General features: G+C 35.8%; 1 protein-coding gene across 1 annotated transcript in view; it reads left to right on the forward strand.

Annotated features, from left to right (window-relative positions):
• Positions 1 to 24,635, forward strand: part of PLXNA4 (plexin A4) — a 1,088,215-nt gene that overhangs the window by 836,798 nt on the left and 226,782 nt on the right. The window contains exons 11-12 of the mRNA XM_053716394.1: positions 11,880 to 11,976; positions 14,608 to 14,798. Of these exons, the coding sequence (XP_053572369.1) occupies positions 11,880 to 11,976; positions 14,608 to 14,798 (288 nt within the window). The remainder of the gene's footprint in view (positions 1 to 11,879; positions 11,977 to 14,607; positions 14,799 to 24,635) is intronic.

Consider the following 24,635-nt stretch of genomic DNA (forward strand, 5'->3'; position numbering starts at 1 on the left):
ACATACCTTAGCATACACAGTATTGTAATGCTTGATCAAACACACATACCTTAGCATACACAGTATTATAATGCTTGATCAAACACACATACCTTAGCATACACAGCATTGTAATGCTTGATCAAACACACATACCTTAGCATACACAGTATAATAATGCTTGATCAAACACACATACCTTAGCATGCACAGCATTATAATGCTTGATCAAACACATATACCTTAGCATACACAGCATTATAATGCTTGATCAAACACACATACCTTAGCATACACAGTATTATAATGCTTGATCAAACACACATACCTTAGCATACACAGAATTATAATGCTTAATCAAACACACATACCTTAGCATACACAGTATAATAATGCTTGATCAAACACACATACCTTAGCATACACAGCATTATAATGCTTGATCAAACACACATACCTTAGCATACACAACATTATAATGCTTGATCAAACACACATACCTTAGCATACACAGCATTATAATGCTTGATCAAACACACATACCTTAGCATACACAACATTATAATGCTTGATCAAACACACATACCTTAGCATACACAGTATTATAATGCTTGATCAAACACACATACCTTAGCATACACAGCATTATAATGCTTAATCAAACACACATACATTAGCATACACAGTATAATAATGCTTGATCAAACACACATACCTTAGCATACACAGCATTATAATGCTTGATCAAACACACATACCTTAGCATACACAGCATTATAATGCTTGATCAAACACACATACCTTAGCATACATAGCATTATAATGCTTGATCAAACACACATACCTTAGCATACACAGCATTATAATGCTTGATCAAACACACATACCTTAGCATACACAGCATTATAATGCTTGATCAAACACACATACCTTAGCATATACAGCATTATAATGCTTGATCAAACACACATACCTTAGCATACACAGTATTATAATGCTTGATCAAACACACATACCTTAGCATACACAGAATTATAATGCTTGATCAAACACACATACCTTAGCATACACAGTATAATAATGCTTGATCAAACACACATACCTTAGCATACACAGCATTATAATGCTTGATCAAACACACATACCTTAGCATACACAGTATTATAATGCTTGATCAAACACACATACCTTAGCATACACAGTATTGTAATGCTTGATCAAACACACATACCTTAGCATACACAGTATTATAATGCTTGATCAAACACACATACCTTAGCATACACAGTATTATAATGCTTGATCAAACACACATACCTTAGCATACACAGCATTATAATGCTTGATCAAACACACATACCTTAGCATACACAGTATTATAATGCTTGATCAAACACACATACCTTAGCATACACAGCATTATAATGCTTGATCAAACACACATACCTTAGCATACACAATATTATAATGCTTGATCAAACACACATACCTTAGCATACACAGCATTATAATGCTTGATCAAACACACATACCTTAGCATACACAGCATTATAATGCTTGATCAAACACACATACCTTAGCATACATAGCATTATAATCCTTGATCAAACACACATACCTTAGCATACACAGCATTATAATGCTTGATCAAACACACATACCTTAGCATACACAGCATTATAATGCTTGATCAAACACACATACCTTAGCATATACAGCATTATAATGCTTGATCAAACACACATACCTTAGCATACACAGTATTATAATGCTTGATCAAACACACATACCTTAGCATACACAGAATTATAATGCTTTATCAAACACACATACCTTAGCATACACAGTATAATAATGCTTGATCAAACACACATACCTTAGCATACACAGCATTATAATGCTTGATCAAACACACATACCTTAGCATACACAGTATTATAATGCTTGATCAAACACACATACCTTAGCATACACAGTATTGTAATGCTTGATCAAACACACATACCTTAGCATACACAGTATTATAATGCTTGATCAAACACACATACCTTAGCATACACAGCCTTGTAATGCTTGATCAAACACACATACCTTAGCATACACAGTATAATAATGCTTGATCAAACACACATACCTTAGCATGCACAGCATTATAATGCTTGATCAAACACATATACCTTAGCATACACAGCATTATAATGCTTGATCAAACACACATACCTTAGCATACACAGCATTATAATGCTTGATCAAACACACATACCTTAGCATACACAGCATTATAATGCTTGATCAAACACACAAACCTTAGCATGCACAGTATTATAATGTTTGATCAAACACACATACCTTAGCATGCACAGCATTATAATGCTTGATCAAACATACATACCTTAGCATACACAGCATTATAATGCTTGATCAAACACACATACCTTAGTATACACAGCATTATAATGCTTGATCAAACACACATACCTTAGCATACACAGCATTATAATGCTTGATGAAACACACATACCTTAGCATACACAACATTATAATGCTTGATCAAACACACATACCTTAGCATAAACAGCATTATAATGCTTGATCAAACACACATACCTTAGCATACACAGCATTATAATGCTTGATCAAACACACATACCTTAGCATACACAGCATTGTAATGCTTGATCAAACACACATACCTTAGCATACACAGCATTATAATTCTTGATCAAACACACATACCTTAGCATACACAGCATTATAATGCTTGATCAAACACACATACCTTAGCATACACAGTATTATAATGCTTGATCAAACACACATACCTTAGCATACACAGCATTATAATGCTTGATCAAACACACATACCTTAGCATACACAGTATTATAATGCTTGATCAAACAAGGCTTTATTCTTTACTGTAAATTAAAATGCTAGAGCTTTGCACTGCTACAAAGAAATAAACATATAGACTTTACAGCTGTCATGTTCCCACCTTAAACTGTTCATATTTCATCAAAGTAGGATGTCAACATTGTCACAGAATAATATGTTCGTTCCTTGTTTTCTTTCAACAAAACAGGGGCTGCCATCATGACTGTAATATAAATTGACAAAATGACAAGCTGTGTAGATATATAACACTTTGATGTGATGTTGAAATTATATTAAATAACAATAGACATTAAAGGACCACTAAAGTCAAAATGAAATGTTTATGATTCAGATAGAGTACACAACTTTCCAATTCACTAAAATTATCGAAATGTGCACAATCTTTTTATATGCACAGCTTCTGAGGCTCCTACTGAGCATGCGCAAGAAATACTATACCTATCTGCATTTTTTGATTGGCTGATGACTGCCTCATGAATACAGTGGGGGGGGGGGGGTTAATACAGCTTTGACTGTATTGCATTGTCTTTATTGTGTAATGTTTTGTGAATTTAATGTATAAATGATAAATGGACATTCAAATGCTACTTACTTCCTATGTGCTTAACCACTGCAAAGGGTTAAACACATACGTAACGTCCCACTTGGGCCCTGCAAGCATTGTCTGAGCAGTTTAGTAAATCATTTATATCTGTCCTTTACTGCCGCAGCAGTAGAAGTAATATAAGAAAACAAATCTAGCTAAGTTGCAACTCCCACCTATACTAACACTAAAAAATGACACTTATTTCTTCAGTATTTAAAGCGACATGACACCCAAAATCGTTCTTTCATGATTCGTATAGAGCATACAATGTTAAACTAATTTCCAATAGCATTGCACTACTGGGAGCTAGCTGAACACATTGGGTGAGACAATAACAAGAGGCATATATGTGCAGCCAGCAACCAGCAGCTAGCTCTCAGTACTGCATTGCTGCTTCGGAGCATACCTAGGTATGCCTTACAACAAATTATAGCGAGAGAACAAAAACAATTAGATAATAGAAGTTTAAATGGCAAAGTTGCTTAAAACTATATGCTCTATCTGAACCGTGAAATAAAAAATTGGATTTCATATCCCTTTAAACAAATAATATAAATTAAAAAATCTGCTTACTGTTTTAAGGCTCATCTTGGCTTTGGATACATAATTATGTCCTGGATTTATTTAGGTGTAGTTTCCACTGCTGTTGTATACTGTAAAATCGTTTTTCCTTTAATGTGTTTCCAATTACTTTTTTTACCAACTGCAGAATAAAAAATGTATGAGAATTATTTTTTTAAGGTTTATTTGTGTATATGAAATAGCTGTTTTTGTATTTTGAAGCCACAACCTAATACAATGGGCTGAGCTTGTTGGTATAATCAGATCTTATGACTTTATCACATTGTTTACATATACTGTACATGATTCTTTATCTTATATATATCTGTAAACCATAGTCCGATACAATGGGAAATTAACATTTAACATCTCTTCAATACCCCACTGGGAGTGTAATTTCTTCTGCTGGCTGTGTTTACATAGTTTATCTATAACTTGGATCTAAGGACAGAAACATTCATAATAGGGGGGATACCACAGGCTAAATCAACTATTTCAAATGCCAATATAAGGGTAAAGTAAATTCTTAAAAACTATTTAACACACTCCAGCAGGTAAAGTGGATAATTGGCAACAAATTAAAACTGTTTGAGTAAACTGTCCCTTTAATGGAGATACAAATTAAAAACAGCAATTGACTAGGCCTAAGTGTTTACTATCTCATTAAGATGACTAGTCTGTGAACAGTCAATTTTATTTTAATTAGGCAAATCATAGAGATTTATCTTAAAAACTTTTATAAATGTTATAAACAGATAAAGTAACAATGTGATTCTACTTGTTAGATTTCTATAAAAACTACTGAAACTTTCCTAATCACCAGATTTCTTGATGCCCTTTTGTTAATTTAATGTTCTGATTTCAAATGTCATCTGAAGGCTATTTTCTCAATTGTGTAATCACTCTCGCTTTGTGCTATACGTAATGAATGCAATATAATTGAATAGAAACTAAATGTATAATTAGACACAACTTAGGCAACGTAGGTAGTTCATAGTATCTCCTGTTTTATTACACAACTGAGAAAATCACAGAATGTTTAGTATCGCTTTTTAAGTTAGCTTTTTATTTAATGGCTTTTCAGACAAAAAATAATTATTTAAACCACTTTTTCTAATGTAGAAGATTTTAAATTTCTCATAGAGCTTGTAATTTCTGTTTATATGACAAGTTCAATGCTCAGATTTTCCAGGAGTTTTTCAAATATTGTCATCTCTTTATGTTCGTCTATTTGTAAATCTATCTATCTATCTATCATCTATCTATCTATCTATCTATCTATCTATCTATCTATCTATCTATCTATCTATCATCTATCTATCTATCTATCTATCTATCATCTATCTATCTATCTATCTATCTATCTATCTATCTATCTATGTTGCAGGTCTAGTAAACTAATAAAATTACTAGCAAGCTATGTTATACTTTCCCTGTTTATTGAATCTCTTTAAATTCAGGATACACTGTTTATATTATTTTGTCATTACATTATCAGAATGCCCTGAAAAACAGTCCAAACTTGATAGGGCCATAAATGTACATTTTGTAACCTACCTAAGTTAAAGGGACATTTGTGAGAGCATGTTAGTTTTGCATTACTGATTCGATATGGGCTAGATTACAAGTGGAAAGCTTACTGTTGCACGCAAGCAAAAAAGGGGTCATAGTGGCTCTTTGTGCACATTGGAAGTAGCAGGTGGAAAGTAAACGCGTTCGCTTGAGCGCAATTAAATCAAACTTGCATCGGGATAGCGCGACTTCAGAACTCTGGTTAATTGTTATATTGTTAATAATGGTTAATTGCTTTATATATATATATATATATATATATATATACCTATTTATATATATATATATATATATATATATATATATATATATATACAGTATATATAAATATTCTGCTATGTGATGAACATTGGAATGTGAAATACTAATATTTTATATCCGGTTAACACACTTGAAAAAACACAATCGGGTTTGCGCGACTTGGGTGACAGCTTCCCAATTTTTCGCACTCTATTGAAGTATATGAAGGAATACGTTAACACGGTCATAATATTCCAAGTATGGCTTTTTGTGTGTCGGGTTAGCGCTTGTGCGAAAACATTTTACTTTCAACTTATAATACGTGCAGTGCCTGACGCACGCAAAAAACGTACTTCTAGCAGAGTTAGTGCGCAATCATGAGTGATAAATAGTGTTCACTCGTAATCTAGCCCATTGTAAGCTACATTCAGAAATGCAAAAAGTGCATGCTTGACCAAGCCATATAAATCCCATTAAAGGAACATGAGAGTCAAACTGAACTTTCATGGTTCATATAAAGCATGCAACTCTTAGAGACTTTTCAATTAAATTCTGTTACCAAACTGACTTTATTCATTTGTTGGAAAGCGCACCTATTTAGCCTCAGGAACATCAATGCGCAACTGGAAACCTGCTGGTGATCGGTGGCTACACACATATGCCTCATATTGTTGCCTCGGTGGCTACACACATATGCCTCATGTTGTTGCCTCGGTGGCTACACACATATGCATCATGTTGTTGCCTCAGTGGCTACACACATATGCATCATGTTGTTGCCTCGGTGGCTACACACATATACCTCATGTTGTTGCCTCGGTGGCTACACACATATACCTCATGTTGTTGCCTCGGTGGCTACACACATATACCTCATGTTGTTGCCTCAGTGGCTACACACATATGCATCTTGTTGTTGCCTCGGTGGCTACACACATATACCTCATGTTGTTGCCTCAGTGGCTACACACATATGCATCATGTTGTTGCCTCGGTGGCTACACACATATACCTCATGTTGTTGCCTCAGTGGCTACACACATATGCATCTTGTTGTTGCCTCGGTGGCTACACACATATGCATCATGTTGTTGCCTCGGTGGCTACACACATATGCCTCATGTTGTTGCCTCGGTGGCTACACACATATGCATCATGTTGTTGCCTCGGTGGCTACACACATATGCATCATGTTGTTGCCTCGGTGGCTACACACATATGCCTCATGTTGTTGCCTCGGTGGCTACACACATATGCATCTTGTTGTTGCCTCGGTGGCTACACACATATGCATCATGTTGTTGCCTCGGTGGCTACACACATATGCATCATGTTGTTGCCTCGGTGGCTACACACATATGCCTCATGTTGTTGCCTCGGTGGCTACACACATATGCATCATGTTGTTGCCTCGGTGGCTACACACATATGCATCATGTTGTTGCCTCGGTGGCTACACACATATGCATCATGTTGTTGCCTCGGTGGCTACACACATATGCATCATGTTGTTGCCTCGGTGGCTACACACATATGCATCATGTTGTTGCCTCGGTGGCTACACACATATACCTCATGTTGTTGCCTCGGTGGCTACACACATATGCATCATGTTGTTGCCTCGGTGGCTACACACATATGCATCATGTTGTTGCCTCGGTGGCTACACACATATGCATCTTGTTGTTGCCTCGGTGGCTACACACATATACCTCATGTTGTTGCCTCAGTGGCTACACACATATGCATCATGTTGTTGCCTCGGTGGCTACACACATATACCTCATGTTGTTGCCTCGGTGGCTACACACATATGCATCATGTTGTTGCCTCGGTGGCTACACACATATGCATCTTGTTGTTGCCTCGGTGGCTACACACATATGCATCATGTTGTTGCCTCGGTGGCTACACACATATGCATCATGTTGTTGCCTCGGTGGCTACACACATATGCATCATGTTGTTGCCTCGGTGGCTACACACATATGCCTCTTGAGCTGACTGTGCATGGGTTAAACAAAGTTATTTGCAAGCTTCCCTTCTCACACTATTGGCTCAGTGTACTAAGAAGCAAATGTTGCTTTAAATCTGGCAGGTTTGCTCATGCAAGTCTGCTTTCCACAATGTAAGAATCAGAGTTCATCTATCCTTCTCCACCAACTCATAGGTTCATTTGGGGTGATTGACAGGCTCTGCTCTCATGAAAGCAATGGAATGTTGCTTGCACAACCAAGTGATTGTGCAATAGCACATAAGGGCAGTGGACGCACAGTGTCTGCTGCTCATTTTCTGCAAAGCTGGGTGGGAACGTTCCCAAGTTGAGATTTTTTGCCCCCACGTGGTATTGTACATGCGGCCCTATGTGTGTCTCCACTGTTAAAGAAATATTATATCCCTTTTAATAAAATGAAGATATTGCACATATAACAGCCACTAAAACTTACAAAGAATAACTTCCAGTTAACACTTTTACAGAGCTATAAACTGCTGATAGCGCAGCTTGTTTTGAAGGTATGGGGCATGGTCTGAAAAAGTAGAGTTTAGGAAGTGAGTACTTTTCTCTAAAGTCCCTTATGAAATCTTTACCTGAAAAGTTATAAATATATATACAAATAAACTATATATATTTTTAGCCCAGGGCACTTTTTCAGATTATTCTGTACTTTTCAACTTTTTACCTAAAAGAGAACCTAAATAACATTTAGAAAACGAAGAGCTTTGATGTACAATATATCCATTAAAAAGTAGAAACATCTTTCTCCAGGGCTAGAATGACTCTATGACTCTACAATGAGTGAACTAAAGAAAACAACGACAGCCGCTCATAATGTGAACCCTAAGGCCATACCAGCAAGCACAGTGCTGGTCATTAGGTCTACACAGCTTTCTCTTGTTTCTGTGCAGGTCAGTAATTGTGTTAGTTATAATTTATTTTTAAAGGCTTTTACTCCAAAGCCAATATTTCCTAGATTTATCCTTCCGACAAGTGTTTTTTCTTTAGCCACAAACATAGAAGAAAGAAAAGCAAACCCCCTTTGTTCACTAATTCCTCTAGAGATTAGTCTCATCCTTTGTGCTGTGGATGATAAAATTTCCTTTCACTGAAATCAAGAGCAGTAAATTAAGAAATATAACCATAGCTACCCTTCAGGATCAGTGTCTGATGGGTCAAAATGTGGGGAGCTAGATATTGACCCTTCTGAAGTTAGGGCATCTTTTTTGTGTGTGTTAAAGGGAGCAGTGTACTATAAAATAGTTGTCCCATTAATGTTTTCAATTACTTGTTATGCAGTATTAATATTTTATTAAATGGTTCCTTTATGTTTATTTTTGTATATAAAACAGGTTTGCTCAGTGAAAAATGGGATAATGTTGAAGGGAGAGTACACATCATTATCTTATCTTTCTCTTTATACACAGAACCTATTTGTCTCATCCCTTACACAAATGCCAATACTTAGAAAAAGCAATTACAAATTGTAATCATTTTAGTAGGTATTGTTGCCACCCTTACAAGGATGATTACAACAGCTCCCTCTGGTTTATATTGTTTTGTACAGTAGTATTTATATTTTCAGTGTAAGTGGTGGTTAAAATGGATTATATTAACATTTTCAAATTGTAAAATAATAGTAAAGGAGCTGTAAATAATATACTCCAGCACGTAAAATGGACCGTTAGGAAAACATTCAAGCGGAGAACATTTTTATAGTACTATATTGCTCTAAAATATAAAATAATAATGTTAGCTAAATATTTTTTTCCCAGCTGGATAAAATAAGTTAGATTAATAAATAGAGGCTACTGCTAGTTATACGTTGTGTTCAAATGAATTATTGTAATGTGGAAAAACAACTATTTCAACTAGTTCAATGTAACAGGCTTTGTGCCTTTGCTATTGTCATATTGGAGGAGAGAATTGTGAAGCACGATATAAGGAACCTTAAAACTCACCATTTGGGGCGCATTTATGATGATACATTCTTAGTTTAAGAGACATTTAATTCTTTCTGGCTCCTCAGGGGTGGAGGATTAAAATAATCTCAGACTAATCAGAAAGGGGTGATTGACAACCAATCACATGAGAGTGGGGGGGCAGGATTGTCCAAGAGAGCTCTTGTGCAATCTTAACTTTAGCTAGGAAAAAATAGAACAGCATTGCACAATATATTATTTCTTTATTTTGCCTTCATTTTATGTAATATATGTCTGAAAAGTGCAAGGAGAGATTGGAGGACTTCCGTCATTTTTATTATTTGTTGTAATTTACATGAGTCTGCAACATTCTACATGGATACTGGTTAGCTTGGAGCACACATTCATGTTGGTAAAGGGACTAGGAAAAGGAATTATATCAGGCTTGAACTGCTCTTTTGCAAAAATGTAAATATTATGCTAGCAAAGTGACAATGCTAAATTATTTTTAAATATTTATTTTTCAAAGAAGATCTTACGGTGGAAAGAAACATGCTTTACTATGTTAGAGCATGTCATTTTAACACTGGTGACCCTGCAAGTCTGCAAATAGGTTAAGCACATAGTTGAAGTACCTGTCCTGAGTGGAAACTGACGCTGACCAAATCAGCGGCACTAGTTGCACAGCTGGATCGTGTGACTAGCACTGGTGATTGGGGCAGCTGCAGTTTATGCTATGTGTTTAACCTCATTGCAAGGTTGCTATATGTAATTTTTTGTAATGTTCCTTTAATTGCTGATATATATCATAAGATTGATATCCTTTAAACTCAACTATGAATTATGCTTGCTAAAAATATATACTTTACAATCTACTTTTATATTTAAATTTGCTCTTTTCTGTAAATTAAACCTGGAAATTGTGGTGTTCCATTGTTCCTTGAAAGGGTGAAGTGAATTGAGCAGGATTATCAATGTGTGTCCTTGTAACAACATACAAGGCTATTGCTTGCTCAGTTCTGGGGGTCATGTATATCTATATCTAATTAACCACAGCAAAAGACTAGAAGTTAAAGGTCTGCATCTATCATATTGCAGGCAAACAAGTTCCCAGGCAGGGAACCTTTTTTACCAGCCTCTGAGGACAGCATTGCTCAAGCACAAAAACTGACAATTTCTGCTCTTTCAGAATGCTGCAATATGTTGTGAAATCATAATGTGTTGCATCCAGTTTCTGGTATTTAAAGGGTTCGTTTCTCTCCATGGGGAAACTCTTTTGACTTTGAAGAACCTCAAGTTTATCTTTGGCAGAAAATGTAAATATTTATAGTGTGTGTATTTTCATGTTGTGTAAAGAACTGTGTAATCTTTCTGGACATCTACAAATAAAATCTAATATTAAAGGTCCCCTAGGCAATAATTCTACTTAAAATAAAGATGGAAAGATCCAGCCTGAAGGATTTCCTGTGTGTTTGAAGTATTTTCTGATTCTGTTTCCAATTATTTCATACACTGGACTTCTTTTCTAAAAAACCCCGATATAAATAAAGATGCCTTTCTCACTGAACACTTAATATTGAAATAGAATTAAGATTTAAAGTCTGTGTTGTTTTATGTAATTTCCTTTTCATTTTTCAGTAATACATTACAGTCAATGAGTAACCAATCACACAACTTCTATTGATGTTTTTAGTATTCTTACTTGATTTGTTTGAAAAATAAAATAAAAATAAAGACTTGCAATACTAAAAAATATGAGATTTAAGGATCTAGGATGCAAAATAATAATACAAGAAAATAATAATATAAATTAGCTAACTTAAATAGCATAACTACATAAATAAATAAAGGAAAAAATAAACAACAAAATGGTAAGCCATTACAAAAACAACTATAAAAGAAATATTATAACTGTAAATAATTACATTTTATCAATAATAATTTTATAAAATGTATTAGTCACAATTTTATTTTAATTTAAATGTTAAAAGAATATATACATTATTTTTTTCTTGAATATAAAAGAGTGTGTTTTTCAAGTGTTTTAGTTTTCTTGCTTTCTTATTTAAAAAAAATTGATGATCCTAAAAAATATAATATACATTTTTAATGGCGTTACTTTTTACTTAGTATTACTATGAAGGAATGGAGATTGATAGCCTACCTGTTGAGCTGACTGTGGTGTGGAATGGTGACTTCAGCATAGACAACCCAGCACTAAACAAAGGTAAGATGGAACTTCATCTTCTATCTCCAAGGTGTTTCAATAGTAATTGTATAACTCTCTAATACGCATTTCACTTTTTTAATGTATATCTATTTAGCTTATCAATCTATAAACAAACAATACATTTTTCATTTCAAATAATAGGAAGAGCTTCTGATTAAATACAAAAACATATGACTTTGAAAATAATGCAACAAATCTAGAAAAACACACACAAAAAACCTGTAAAAATATTGGAGGCGTTTCAAGCAGGTTTTCACGAGGATTTTCAGAATTATTTAAAGGGGCAGTCTACAATAGAATTTTTATTGTTTTAAAATATACATAATCCCTTTATTACCCGTTCCCCATATTTGCATAACCAACACAGTTATATTAATACACCTTTTACTTCTGTGATTACCTTGTATCTAAGCATCTTCTGATAGCCCCCTGATCACTTGACTTTTTATATATTATCTACTGACTTGCATTCAGTACTGTGTTGTGCTAGATCTTAAATAACCCCCAGGGTGTGAACACAATGATATCTATATGGCCCACATGAACTAGCAGTCTCCTGTTGTGAAATGCAAATAAGCATGTGATAAGAGGCTGTCTGTAGTGGCTTAGAAACAGGCAGAAATTTAGAGTTTTAAATGTTATAAAGTATATTAATATAACAATGTTGGTTATGCAAAGCTGTGGAATTGGTAGTAAAGGCATTATTTATCTTTTTAAACAATAATAATTTTAGTGTAGACTGTCCCTTTAAGGAAACAAAAGGTAAACCGCTAAAGTGAAAATAATTACATGACTGATAAATTATTCAGTATTAATGATGATTGGCTAATATGTTGGATTGCAGGTGTTTACACTAAACCAAATATATGCCATGCAAATAATTATTAATATTAGTTAATATTATAACTAACATTTTTAGACTTCCTAATATATTGCAATCATGAGTGCACATGTAGATGATTTTATTCAATTTGTGTAAAAAGTTTCAGAGTTTAAAAGTGTGGTTTGAACTTTATTGTTTTTTTTATGATATAAAAACTGTTATGGTTTAGTAACGTGAATTGAGCATGTGCAAGAGCAGTGACACAAAAGAGCTGTGCTTACAGACAAAACTTCATCAGAACAGTGACACAAAACAGCTGTGCTTACAGACAAAACTTAATCAGAACAGTGACACAAAAGAGCTGTGCTTACAGACAAAACTTCATCAGAACAGTGACACAAAAGAGCTGTGCTTACAGACAAAACTTCATCAGAACAGTGACGCAAAAGAGCTGTGCTTACAGACAAAACTTCATCAGAACAGTGACACAAAAGAGCTGTGCTTACAGACAAAACTTCATCAGAACAGTGACACAAAAGAGCTGGGCTTACAGACAAAACCATCAGAACAGTGACACAAAAGAGTTGTGCTTACAGACAAAACTTAATCAGAACAGTGACACAAAACAGCTGTGCTTACAGACAAAACTTCATCAGAACAGTGACACAAAAGAGCTGTGCTTACAGACAAAACTTCATCAGAACAGTGACACAAAAGAGCTGTGCTTACAGACAAAACTTAATCAGAACAGTGACACAAAACAGCTGTGCTTACAGACAAAACTTCATCAGAACAGTGACACAAAAGAGCTGTGCTTACAGACAAAACTTCATCAGAACAGTGACACAAAAGAGCTATGCTTACAGACAAAACTTCATCAGAACAGTGACACAAAAGAGCTGTGCTTACAGACAAAACTTAATCAGAACAGTGACACAAAAGAGCTGGGCTTACAGACAAAACCATCAGAACAGTGACACAAAAGAGCTGTGCTTACAGACAAAACTTCATCAGAACAGTGACACAAAAGAGCTGTGCTTACAGACAAAACTTCATCAGAACAGTGACACAAAAGAGCTGTGCTTACAGACAAAACTTAATCAGAACAGTGACACAAAAGAGCTGGGCTTACAGACAAAACCATCAGAACAGTGACACAAAAGAGCTGTGCTTACAGACAAAACTTCATCAGAACAGTGACACAAAAGAGCTGTGCTTACAGACAAAACTTCATCAGAACAGTGACACAAAAGAGCTGTGCTTACAGACAAAACTTCATCAGAACAGTGACACAAAAGAGCTGTGCTTACAGACAAAACTTCATCAGAACAGTGACACAAAAGAGCTGTGCTTACAGACAAAACCATCAGAACAGTGACACAAAAGAGCTGTGCTTACAGACAAAACTTCATCAGAACAGTGACACAAAACAGCTGTGCTTACAGACAAAACTTCATCAGAACAGATAAAAAAAATGTTCATTTAAAAAAGTTAAAAAATCTTCTGACAAACTGCTAAAAAATTTTTTTTGGAATATTAGAATATCTGCATTGAATTTCCCCAATGCCTTATGTTTTCATGCCATAAATGCATCTAAAAAGCATTGAATAAAATGGTTATCATGGGGTTTTCAAATATTTTGAAATAGATTTGAATTTGAAAACCTCATCCTGTTGGATAGACCAAATATAGCAGACAACCAGGCTCTAAATATAAATCTTTCTGCACGTGTTTAGTCCACTGCTCTGCTGAGCAACAATTTAAAGTTTTTGTTGCTGATTGAACTTTTTCACTTTTGTCCATAGTTCATCTGTACAAGTGCGGAGCCAAAAGGCCGAGCTGCGGGCTTTGCTTGAAGGCTGATCCAGACTTTGAATGTGGTTGGTGTTCAGGTGAAGGCAAATGTACACTAAAACAGCACTGTTCACAACTGGATAACCCATGGCTGGAGCTCTCAGGGACACACGGGAAGTGCACAAACCCTAGAATAACACAGGTATGTGCTGAATAGCTCTCATTGACCGCTGACAGTGTCCAGACATTATAAACTAGTAGTTTGTCAAGGCGGTCACATCTCTTTCTACACAGATCCTCCGAAAATAGACAATGAATATAATAGTCTGTATATCTATTGGTTTCTGCGGAAGGTTTATTATTATTCATTATTCTGACAGAACATAACATTTTAAAGAACTTTCCAATTTACTTCTATTATATAATTTGCTTCCCTCTTTTGGTATTATTTGTTGAAAAGCATGCCTAGGTAGGTATATGAACAGCAATGCACTATGGTGAGCTTGCTGCTGATTGGTGTCTGCACATATATACCTCTTGTTATTGGGTCATCACATTTATTTAGCTAGCTCCCAGTAATGCATTTCTGCTCCTTCATCAAAGGATTCCAAGAAAATGAAAAAAAAAATATGTTTAAAATTGTATGCTCTATCTGAATCATGAAGTAAAAAAAAAATGCTTTTCATGCCTCTTTAATATATGAAAAATGTCATCAATATATTGTGCTAATTGTGTGTTCTAAAGTTTAAGTCTTTCATTTACTCTTCCCTATTATTTTTGTATGCTTGTGTCTTGACAAATGCTGCTGTTTGTCTTGTTTGATTGATCTATACCTACCAATTCTTCTTTCCTCCCGCCACCTGCTGCCATATATCATTTTGCATTTGATAAAGCCTGGAAATTTATTTTAATCTTTTTCTTAATGGTCACAGAGTCTTACTTCCGATTCAGTGTGTCTTTATCTACCTGTGGGAAAATAATTAGCTTCCCTTTGCATCATAAGCCCTTTCAGAATTTGTTATTTTATTATTGATATTTTTAGCTATTATGTGTATTGATCTTCTGCAGGAATCGTTAAGCTTTTTGTTATAGACTAAAGTCTTTTCTGCATTTGCTGCTGTACATATCCCTGGCAGGAAGTCCATTGATTTCATTGTCTATCTTCCTTAAAACTAACACTTTAAGATATCAAGGAAGGTTATTGCAAGTTTAAAAATGTAAAGGTTCTGCTAGAGTTTATGATGCAAATTCATACATTTGTAAGTTCATGCTTCATACAGTTATTATAACAATTTCCCTGGTCTCTTCTTATAATATTTGTCAATATTTGCCTGGCAAAAAATTAACCATTACTCAAATTAAGGTAGACGGAAGTCCTCCCTGTGTGGAATGAAAGGGGCTTTAGCCCAATCAACTGAAGGTGAAACCTCTTATATACAGTTGCAAGAAAAAGTATGCGAACCCTTTGGAATGATATGGATTTCTGCACAAATTGGTCATAAAATGTGATCTGATCATCATCTAAGTCACAACAATAGACAATCACAGTCTGCTTAAACTAATAACACACAAAGAATGAAATGTTGCCATGTTTTTATTGAACACACCATGTAAACATTCACAGTGCAGGTGGAAAAAGTATGTGAACCCCTAGACTAATGACATCTCCAAGAGCTAATTGGAGTGAGATGTCAGCCAACTGGAGTCCAATCAATGAGATGAGATTGGAGGTGTTGGTTACAGCTGCCCTGCCCTATAAAAAACACACACCAGTTCTGGGTTTGCTTTTCACAAAAAGCATTGCCTGATGTGAATGATGCATTGCACAAAAGAGCTCTCAGAAGACTTACGATTAAGAACTGTTGACTTGCATGAAGCTGGAAAGGGTTATAAAAGTATCTCCAAAAGCCTTGCTGTTCATCAGTCCACGGTAAGACAAATTGTCTATAAATGGAGAAAGTTCAGCACTGCTGCTACTCTCCCTAGAAGTGGCCGTCCTGTAAAGATGACTGCAAGAGCACAGCGCAGACTGCTCAATGAGGTGAAGAAGAATCCTAGAGTGTCAGCTAAAGACTTACAAATGTCACTGGCAAATGCTAACACCCCTGTTAGCGAATCTACAATACGTAAAACACTAAACAAGAATGGATTTCATGGGAGGATACCACAGAGGAAGCCACTGCTGTCCAAACAAAACATTGCTGCATGTTTACAGTTTGCACAAGAGCACCTGGATGTTCCACAGCAGTACTGGCAAAATATTCTGTGGACAGATGAAACCAAAGTTGAGTTGTTTGGAAGAAACACACAACACTATGTGTGGTGAAAAAGAGGCACAGCACACCAACATCAAAACCTCATCCCAACTGTGAAGTATGGTGGTGGGGGCGGGCTCATGGTTTGGGGCTACTTTGCTGCGTCAGGGCCTGGACGGATTGCTATCATCGAAGGAAATATGAATTCCCAAGTTTATCAAGACATTTTGCAGGAGAACTTAAGGCCATCTGTCTACCAGCTGAAGCTCAACAGAAGATGGGTGTTGCAACAGGACAATGACCCAAAGCATAGAAGTAAATCAACAACAGAATGGCTTAAACAGAAGAAAATACGCCTTCTGAAGTGGCCCAGTCAGAGTCCTGACCTCAACCCGATTGAGATGCTGTGGCATGACCTCAAGAAAGCGATTCACACCAGACATCCTCAGAATATTGCTGAACTGAAACAGTTCTGTAAAAAGGAATGGTCAAGAATTACTCCTGACCGTTGTGCACGTCTGATCTGCAACTACAGGAAATGTTTGGTTGAAGTTATTGCTGCCAAAGGAGGTTCAACCAGTTATTAAATCCAAGGGTTCACATACTTTTTCCACCTGCACTGTGAATGTTTACATGGTGTGTTCAATAAAAACATGGCAACATTTCATTATTTCTGTGTTATTAGTTTAAGCAGACTGTGATTGTCTATTGTTGTGACTTAGATGATGATCAGATCGAATTTTATGATCAATTTGTGCAGAAATCCATATCATTCCAAAGGGTTCACATACTTTTTCTTGCAACTGTATGACTTGTTTTTATTCATGGACATTACATTATGCTTAAAGGGACACTAAACCCATTTTTTTTCTTTTCTTTCATGATTTAGATAGAGCATGCAATTTTTAGTAACTTTCTAATTTACTCCTATTATTCATTTTTCTTTGTTCTCTTGCTATCTTTATTTATAAAGTAGGAATGTAGGAATGTGATGCATTGGAGCCGGCCCATTTTTGGTAGAGAACCAGGGTTATGCTTGATTATTGGTGGGTAAATGTAAGCCTCCAATAAGCAAGCACTATCCATGGTGCTGAACCTAAAATGGGCTGGCTGCTAAGATTTACATTCCTGCTTTTAAAATAAAGATAGCAAGAGAATGAAGAAAAATTGATAATAGGAGTAAATTAGAAAGTTACTTAACATTTCATGCTCTATCAGAATCATGAAAGAAAATAAAAATTGGGTTCAGTGTCCCTTTAAGCCACTAAATATCTGCATATGTCATGCTGTACTCCTTGTCTGTTTATCCATACAATGCCTGTGTAATTTTAGGCATGTAATAGGCTGTTAATACTGTTAAATACATATACTGGTATATTGCATCATTAATATTGTTTACAGTGCAAACAATTATCAATTACATCACTGGTCACACAGCATATTGCATCAGCAATGACATTTTTGATCATGTGGCATATTTAATCTTCATTGGTTATTTCCATATTACGTTACCAATAAAATCACAGGTCATTTGGTATATTGCATGATTAAAAACATAATTGATTACATGGCATATTGCATCGTCAATAACATCACTGATCACATGATATATTGCACCATCAATAGCACTGATAGAATCACATATATCAGCGATCGCATATTAATCACAAATGATAGTATAGTAAATTGATAGTATCAAACAAAAGTGGAATAGGCACATTATAGATGTACTAAGAATAAAAAAATAACTTGAAATAATTTTCCACACTGGGTTCTATTTTAACATATAAATACATGCATTCTGATATCACTCCTAAGATCATGCAACAACAATGATTTTAAAAAAATTCCCCAAAGTCACTGAACATCATAACTCAATGATGTCATTGCGCTAAAATACGTAACACTGCTATATATCACACACTCATTGGTTGCACAAACATAGGGGCCGATTTATCAATGTCTATCCGACATGATACGCTGTCGGCATTTATCATTGCACAAGCAGTTCTGGTGACAGATTCACAGACAATCGGCCGCTAGCAGGGGGTGTCAATCAGCCCGATCATATAGGATCGTGCGGATTGATGTCCACAGCCTCAGAAGCAGTGGACCAGTTAAGGAGCAGTGGTCTTAAGACTGCTGCTTCATAACTGCTGTTTCTGGCGAGCCTGAAGGCTCCCGCGGAAACAGGGGCATTAGGGCCATTCTGCCCATGATAAATCAGCCCTTAAAGTGAAGGTTAATTTAACAGTTATTGCAATTGACCAATCATTTATCTATAGTCCCTTAATCCAGTCGCTAGATTATTTTTTATCTTTTATTTATAGTTTTTATAATATTTATTTGTCTAAGTCTGTACCGTTTTGCGGCTGACTCCTCCCATCCGCTACTTCCTTGTAATCCTGAGTGTGACGTCTTTGGTCCCTCCAAAGCGCGTTCACAAAGTTGACTCCAACTGCGCATGCGCCAATTGCCGATGACAGATAATAGTCAATGAATTACTATATTCATTGCCTACTATACTGTCAGATAAAATATTTTTACAGAGTGTTGGGGGCTGTACTGCCTATAAGGAAGGGGGTGCAATGCTGGAGTAATGTATGCAGGACAGAGGTGCAGTGATGTGTAATGGAAGGTCAAGCAGCTGGGGTACAAGCTGATCTAGTCGGGTGCAGTGGGAGCTCAGCTTTCCTCTAGTGTTGCACGCTCCTGGCTCAGCTGTGTTCATCCGGTCTCCTTAGTTCCCCGCACATGTTGCACCTGGGATAGCTCCGGCTGTCAGTCTGTTTGTTTCTCCGGGTGACTCCAGCTGCAGTGTAGATGGAGCAAACAGGAACGCCCCTCATTTCCTAAATGATCCAAGTACGCATGCGCTCATGGGAGCGCTCATGGATTCAGATAAGAAATAAATTTTAGAGCATGCGCATAACATCCAGTAGGCGGGTGACGTGGTGTGACGGCCGCCTAACGGCCAGATTTTCAATTGGCGCAAAGAAAAACGTGATCAAGAACGAAAAAAAAAAAAATAACGGGTTGAATTTGTGGACATTAAAAAAGTGAGTTAAAACGGCAATAACTTGATTTACATTACAATTTAAGAAAATTGATGAATTAAAGTGCTATTGATTTTAAACAAAGAATTATATTAGAGATATACATGAAGATAACTTTACCTTCACTTTAAGGGAACCATTTATAACTGTCCCTATTTGTCCTCAGCAGAGAAGGAAACTTAGGTTAAAACATGGTGGAAACCCATTGCCTTATAGACACTACAGCTTTACAAGTTACACTCAATTTTGAAACAACTAATATAATTAAAATTTAAATCTACATTTTATTCTCAGGCTAACCTTTGCTATGAATACATCATTGTAATGCCCCTTTAATTTTGTAACTTGACAGTGATGTTGCATTTATGCTGCCATCGTATCCTTTTGTTTGCGGTTATAGTTATAACTATCACATTCTGCTATTTCTGATCATTCTTGCAACAGCTTTTCAACCCTAGGATATTTGCTATCACTGATAAGAAATGCATGACAATTAATTCCGTAACAACATTTTACATTGTTAATTTCATGCTACGGAATGACCAGAAACAAACCACAAATAATAGTGCATAATATAATGCACCAGGGGAATTTTGGGTGGTTACAAAAAATGTAATTTAACTAAAGTCTCAATCTAATGAATGTGGCAAGCATTAAATTAGTTTATTGAATAATATATGATATTGGATAAGCCTGTTCTGCACCCATTTAAGCTATGAATTATTTAACTGTAACTCGTGGCACATTATTAGTAACACAGTCTGACATTAGCATAGAAATATCTTTTAATTAATTAGTGTATAGTGTGTGAGTGATTTAATAATATAATGATTTACAGTTGCCGCGCAGGGAGATTTCCAGCTTTAAGCAACATTCTTAACCAAATTCCCTTTAATTTGTCTGATGTGCACTTTGGTTATAAATTGTATTTCTTAACACATTTGTATTTTATTTTACATTGATGTTTTTTATTTTAATACATAAGTTTGAGGTTTAATTTCTCATTTCTTATATTCTCAAAATAAGAAGACTTGACCTGCCGTGATGTTTTTGTCTCCATCTATTTAAAGGCTGAAATCTGAATAGGAAAGTAGTTACAAAAATTAACTCTTGACCCTTACCCTAAAGTAAGGGGCTGTGGAAAATATTGGATTTTTAGACACAGCTAATCCTGCCTGGTTTTTCCTTTTTTTGTCTGATGAAAATACCCCTAGAAAATGAAATTATGTGTCTGTTAGTGGGATATGAAACCCAAAAATTTTCTTTTTTGATTCCGACAGAAAATACCATTTTAAAAAAGTTTCCAATTTTTTTCTATTATCAAATTTGCTTCGTTTCCATGATATTCTGTGTTGAAGTGATACCTAGATAGGCATCTGGAGCTAACATGGCAGGAAATAGTGCTGCCCTCTAGTGCTCTAGCTAATGGATGACATTCTTGCACAACTGCTGCCATTTAATGCTGCAGAAATGTGCTGGCTCCTAACCTTACATCCATTTTTTCCAACAAAAGACACCAAGAGAATGAAGAAAATTGATAATAGAAGTAAATTTGAAAGTTGTTTAAAATGGCATGTTCTATCTGAGTAATGAAAAAAATAATAGGTTTAATATCCCTTTAAATAATCTGCTCTATGTAGCATTAAATGTCAGATCTTTTGGGGCTCCCCTAGACATAATGTTTTTACTGTTTATGAAATAAAGTTTTGAGTTTTTGACTACAGCAGAGTAAAGCCTGATTTTTGCAGCTATCACATGCAGCTTAAAAAACCTTGCCCTGACTGAATCTTTTTTGTATTATAGAATCTGCACAGTGTGCATTTTGTACCAGAACCAGCAAAAGCTGTGCTAGTGATGATGTCATATCTGCAGATAGTGAACATATTTAAAAAACATAAATTTTGATAGCAGCTAAGTCTTCGTGTATTTACTTCTGACGTGTACGTTTTTAAAATCGTAGTACAGGCGTATGCAGGGCCGTCTTTAATATTGACTGGACCCTGGGCAAAAATGTTCTTGCCCCCCCCACCCCATGCAATTTCGCTCTCCACCCCAACATCCCAAAAAACAACTAAATCAAATTTTTTTATTATTTTTTTATTATTAGCCCAGCGGTGGATCATCCACTGCTGGGCTAATCATTTTAAAAAAAATGAAATAAATTGCAATATGTGAAACTGGACCTAAGCAGTACTAATAAGTAAATAAATATATAAATTCCTCCACTGTGGATTCATTTAATATTCTTTTGAATGTGATTCTGGTGTGAGGTTTGCTGGTTAAAGAGATTTAGGGCAGCCAACAGGAGCAAAGCAAGGTAAAGACTGAGGAGGAAGCATGGAGGTGCAGACAAATATAAGTTTACTAACAGCAGAACTACTATGGGAAGCTGTAAAATCTGAGACAGAGAGAAAATAAAAACTATAAAAATAAACCTTACATTAATGTGTGAAGTATCAGCATGACACTATACATCAGCCACAGCAGCACATGTCGCTTCTTTGCTAGGAACAAGTTCCCTCTCACCCTGCACTAGACAATGCTGCATGGGAAGGGGCGTGTGTGCACTCACTTATTCTTCCCACTGACACCTTTCTACAAAGCACTGTTCCCCTAACAAACTTCAGTTAGTTGATCTTAGGGCCACAGCAGAAAGAGCAGGGCTAAGGGGACCAGTATACTGGATGCTGTCTGTCCAAGGCTGCATGGATACAGTGTGAGATGAGTCACATAGCCTCAAGACTGAAGAGAGCAGTGTATGCAGCTGCACAGATGCTCAAATCCTCACGTGCCTGCCGCTCCAGCTACATGTGCCTACAGTCAGCCCTACCCAGAAACAATCCCCACAACCAGAGCAGTTACCTGGTAACAGTGGTAACCCCAGTAGGACCTTTTCTGATGCAGTGGAAATGGCTGGATGCCGAGTTAGGGCTTTGCATTCAGTGCTGCACAGTGCACATCTAAAACAGCACATGACACCGGCACGGGCTGGCACAGTTTAAAAAAAAAATATAAATAATATAAAATATATATAAGCAGAGTACTTTTGACTGTGACAGTATTAGGACTGAATGTGTGTGTTCCCCATGTCACATCAGCAGTCTGGTATGAACCATAAATTTTTTTTTTTTTTTTTTTTTTGACTCTTGGGCCCCTCAACAGAGACTGGGCCCTGGGCAGCTGCACCTTTTGCCCTGTGTTAAAGACGGTCCTGGGCGTATGCATATATTATGCTTTCTTGAATTCCCTTACAGTATTTGTCCTTTTACGTAAAGTGCTTCTGTTTATTATACCTTATTCTTCTAGACTTAAACCTGAGATCATGACCTCTTGTTCTGGTGCTGCTGTTGTGAAAAATTCTTAAAGCCTCAGCTTTATTAAATCCCTTAAAAATCTCATCATATCCCCTCTCTGCTATTCTCTAAGCTATAGATAATTATTTCTTGTACGTTTTATTTTTTTAGTCCATATACCAGTGAAGTAGTCTTTTTTTGGATTCTATATTCTTCAGATAGATGTTTGGTCATTGATAATAGAAGTAAATTTGAAAGTTGTTTAAAATGGCATGTTCTATCTGAGTAATGAAAAAAATAATAGGTTTAATATCCCTTTAAATAATCTGCTCTATGTAGCATTAAATGTCAGATCTTTTGGGGCTCCTCTAGACATAATGTTTTTACTGTTTATGAAATAAAGTTTTGAGTTTTTGACTACAGCAGAGTAAAGCCTGATTTTTGTAGCTATCACATGCAGCTTAAAAATTATTTCTTGTACGTTTTATTTTTTTAGTCCATATACCAGTGAAGTAGCCTTTTTTTGGATTCTATATTCTTCAGATAGATGTTTGGTCATTACTTCTTCTGCTCATTAACGTATTCTTTACTGTGCTACCAATTAAATATTTCTTCTTCTTGCTTAAAACTTTGGGGATGTTGTTGATTTTTTTGTATATTGCCTTTCTTATAACAATTATCATTATCATTATTATATATACAGTATATATTTATTTGATACAAACCTTGAAGGGACAGTAAACAATTTTTAATTACAAGACATCTCTGTTGTGCTGCTATAGAATAACATATCAGCCAAGTCTTAATGTTCTTAGAACAAATTAACATCATTTTTACTGTAATCATTTTTCAATAGCTAAACTCCGCCTACCATTTGCCTTATTTGTAGGAGCCAATCTGGGCTTTAGTCCCCATTAACGGTGCCTGTCCTTCTCCATCAAAAGTGCCTCCTCTATCACTCCTGTGCAAATGTCTCATGGCCATCTTGATCCAGAAAAAAATCCCCATTTCCATCCTGGGGTTTATAACCCGTTGTTTCCAATCGCTTGCCCTAATACTGACCTCTTCCAATTATTCCAAGTCGGGTTAACTAACCCCACCTTCCATGCTTTTTCCTTCCTCCTGTGCCTGTAGCTCTCTTTAAAACCCTTTGAGTAAACTGTTTAATTTAGAAAAAGAAAAAAATACTCTAAATCAACTACTTACATAGCAGAAGTTTAGAAATAAACAAAAAGATAAAAAAAAGATTCTTAGACCTTTACTGAATTAGCGCTTTTCCCCCAAACATGTAATATAGTTTACCTGTACAGTTCGTCAGTAATGGAACAAACCATCTAGAATGTACTGCATTTTCATTATATCTAATGGCTGGAGTTGCCACCTTTGTTGGAAAAAAATACTGGTCACACTAATTAGCATAAATCAACATACATTT

This window comes from Bombina bombina, chromosome 6 (genome assembly GCF_027579735.1).
Source record: "Bombina bombina isolate aBomBom1 chromosome 6, aBomBom1.pri, whole genome shotgun sequence".
Taxonomy (NCBI): domain Eukaryota; kingdom Metazoa; phylum Chordata; class Amphibia; order Anura; family Bombinatoridae; genus Bombina; species Bombina bombina.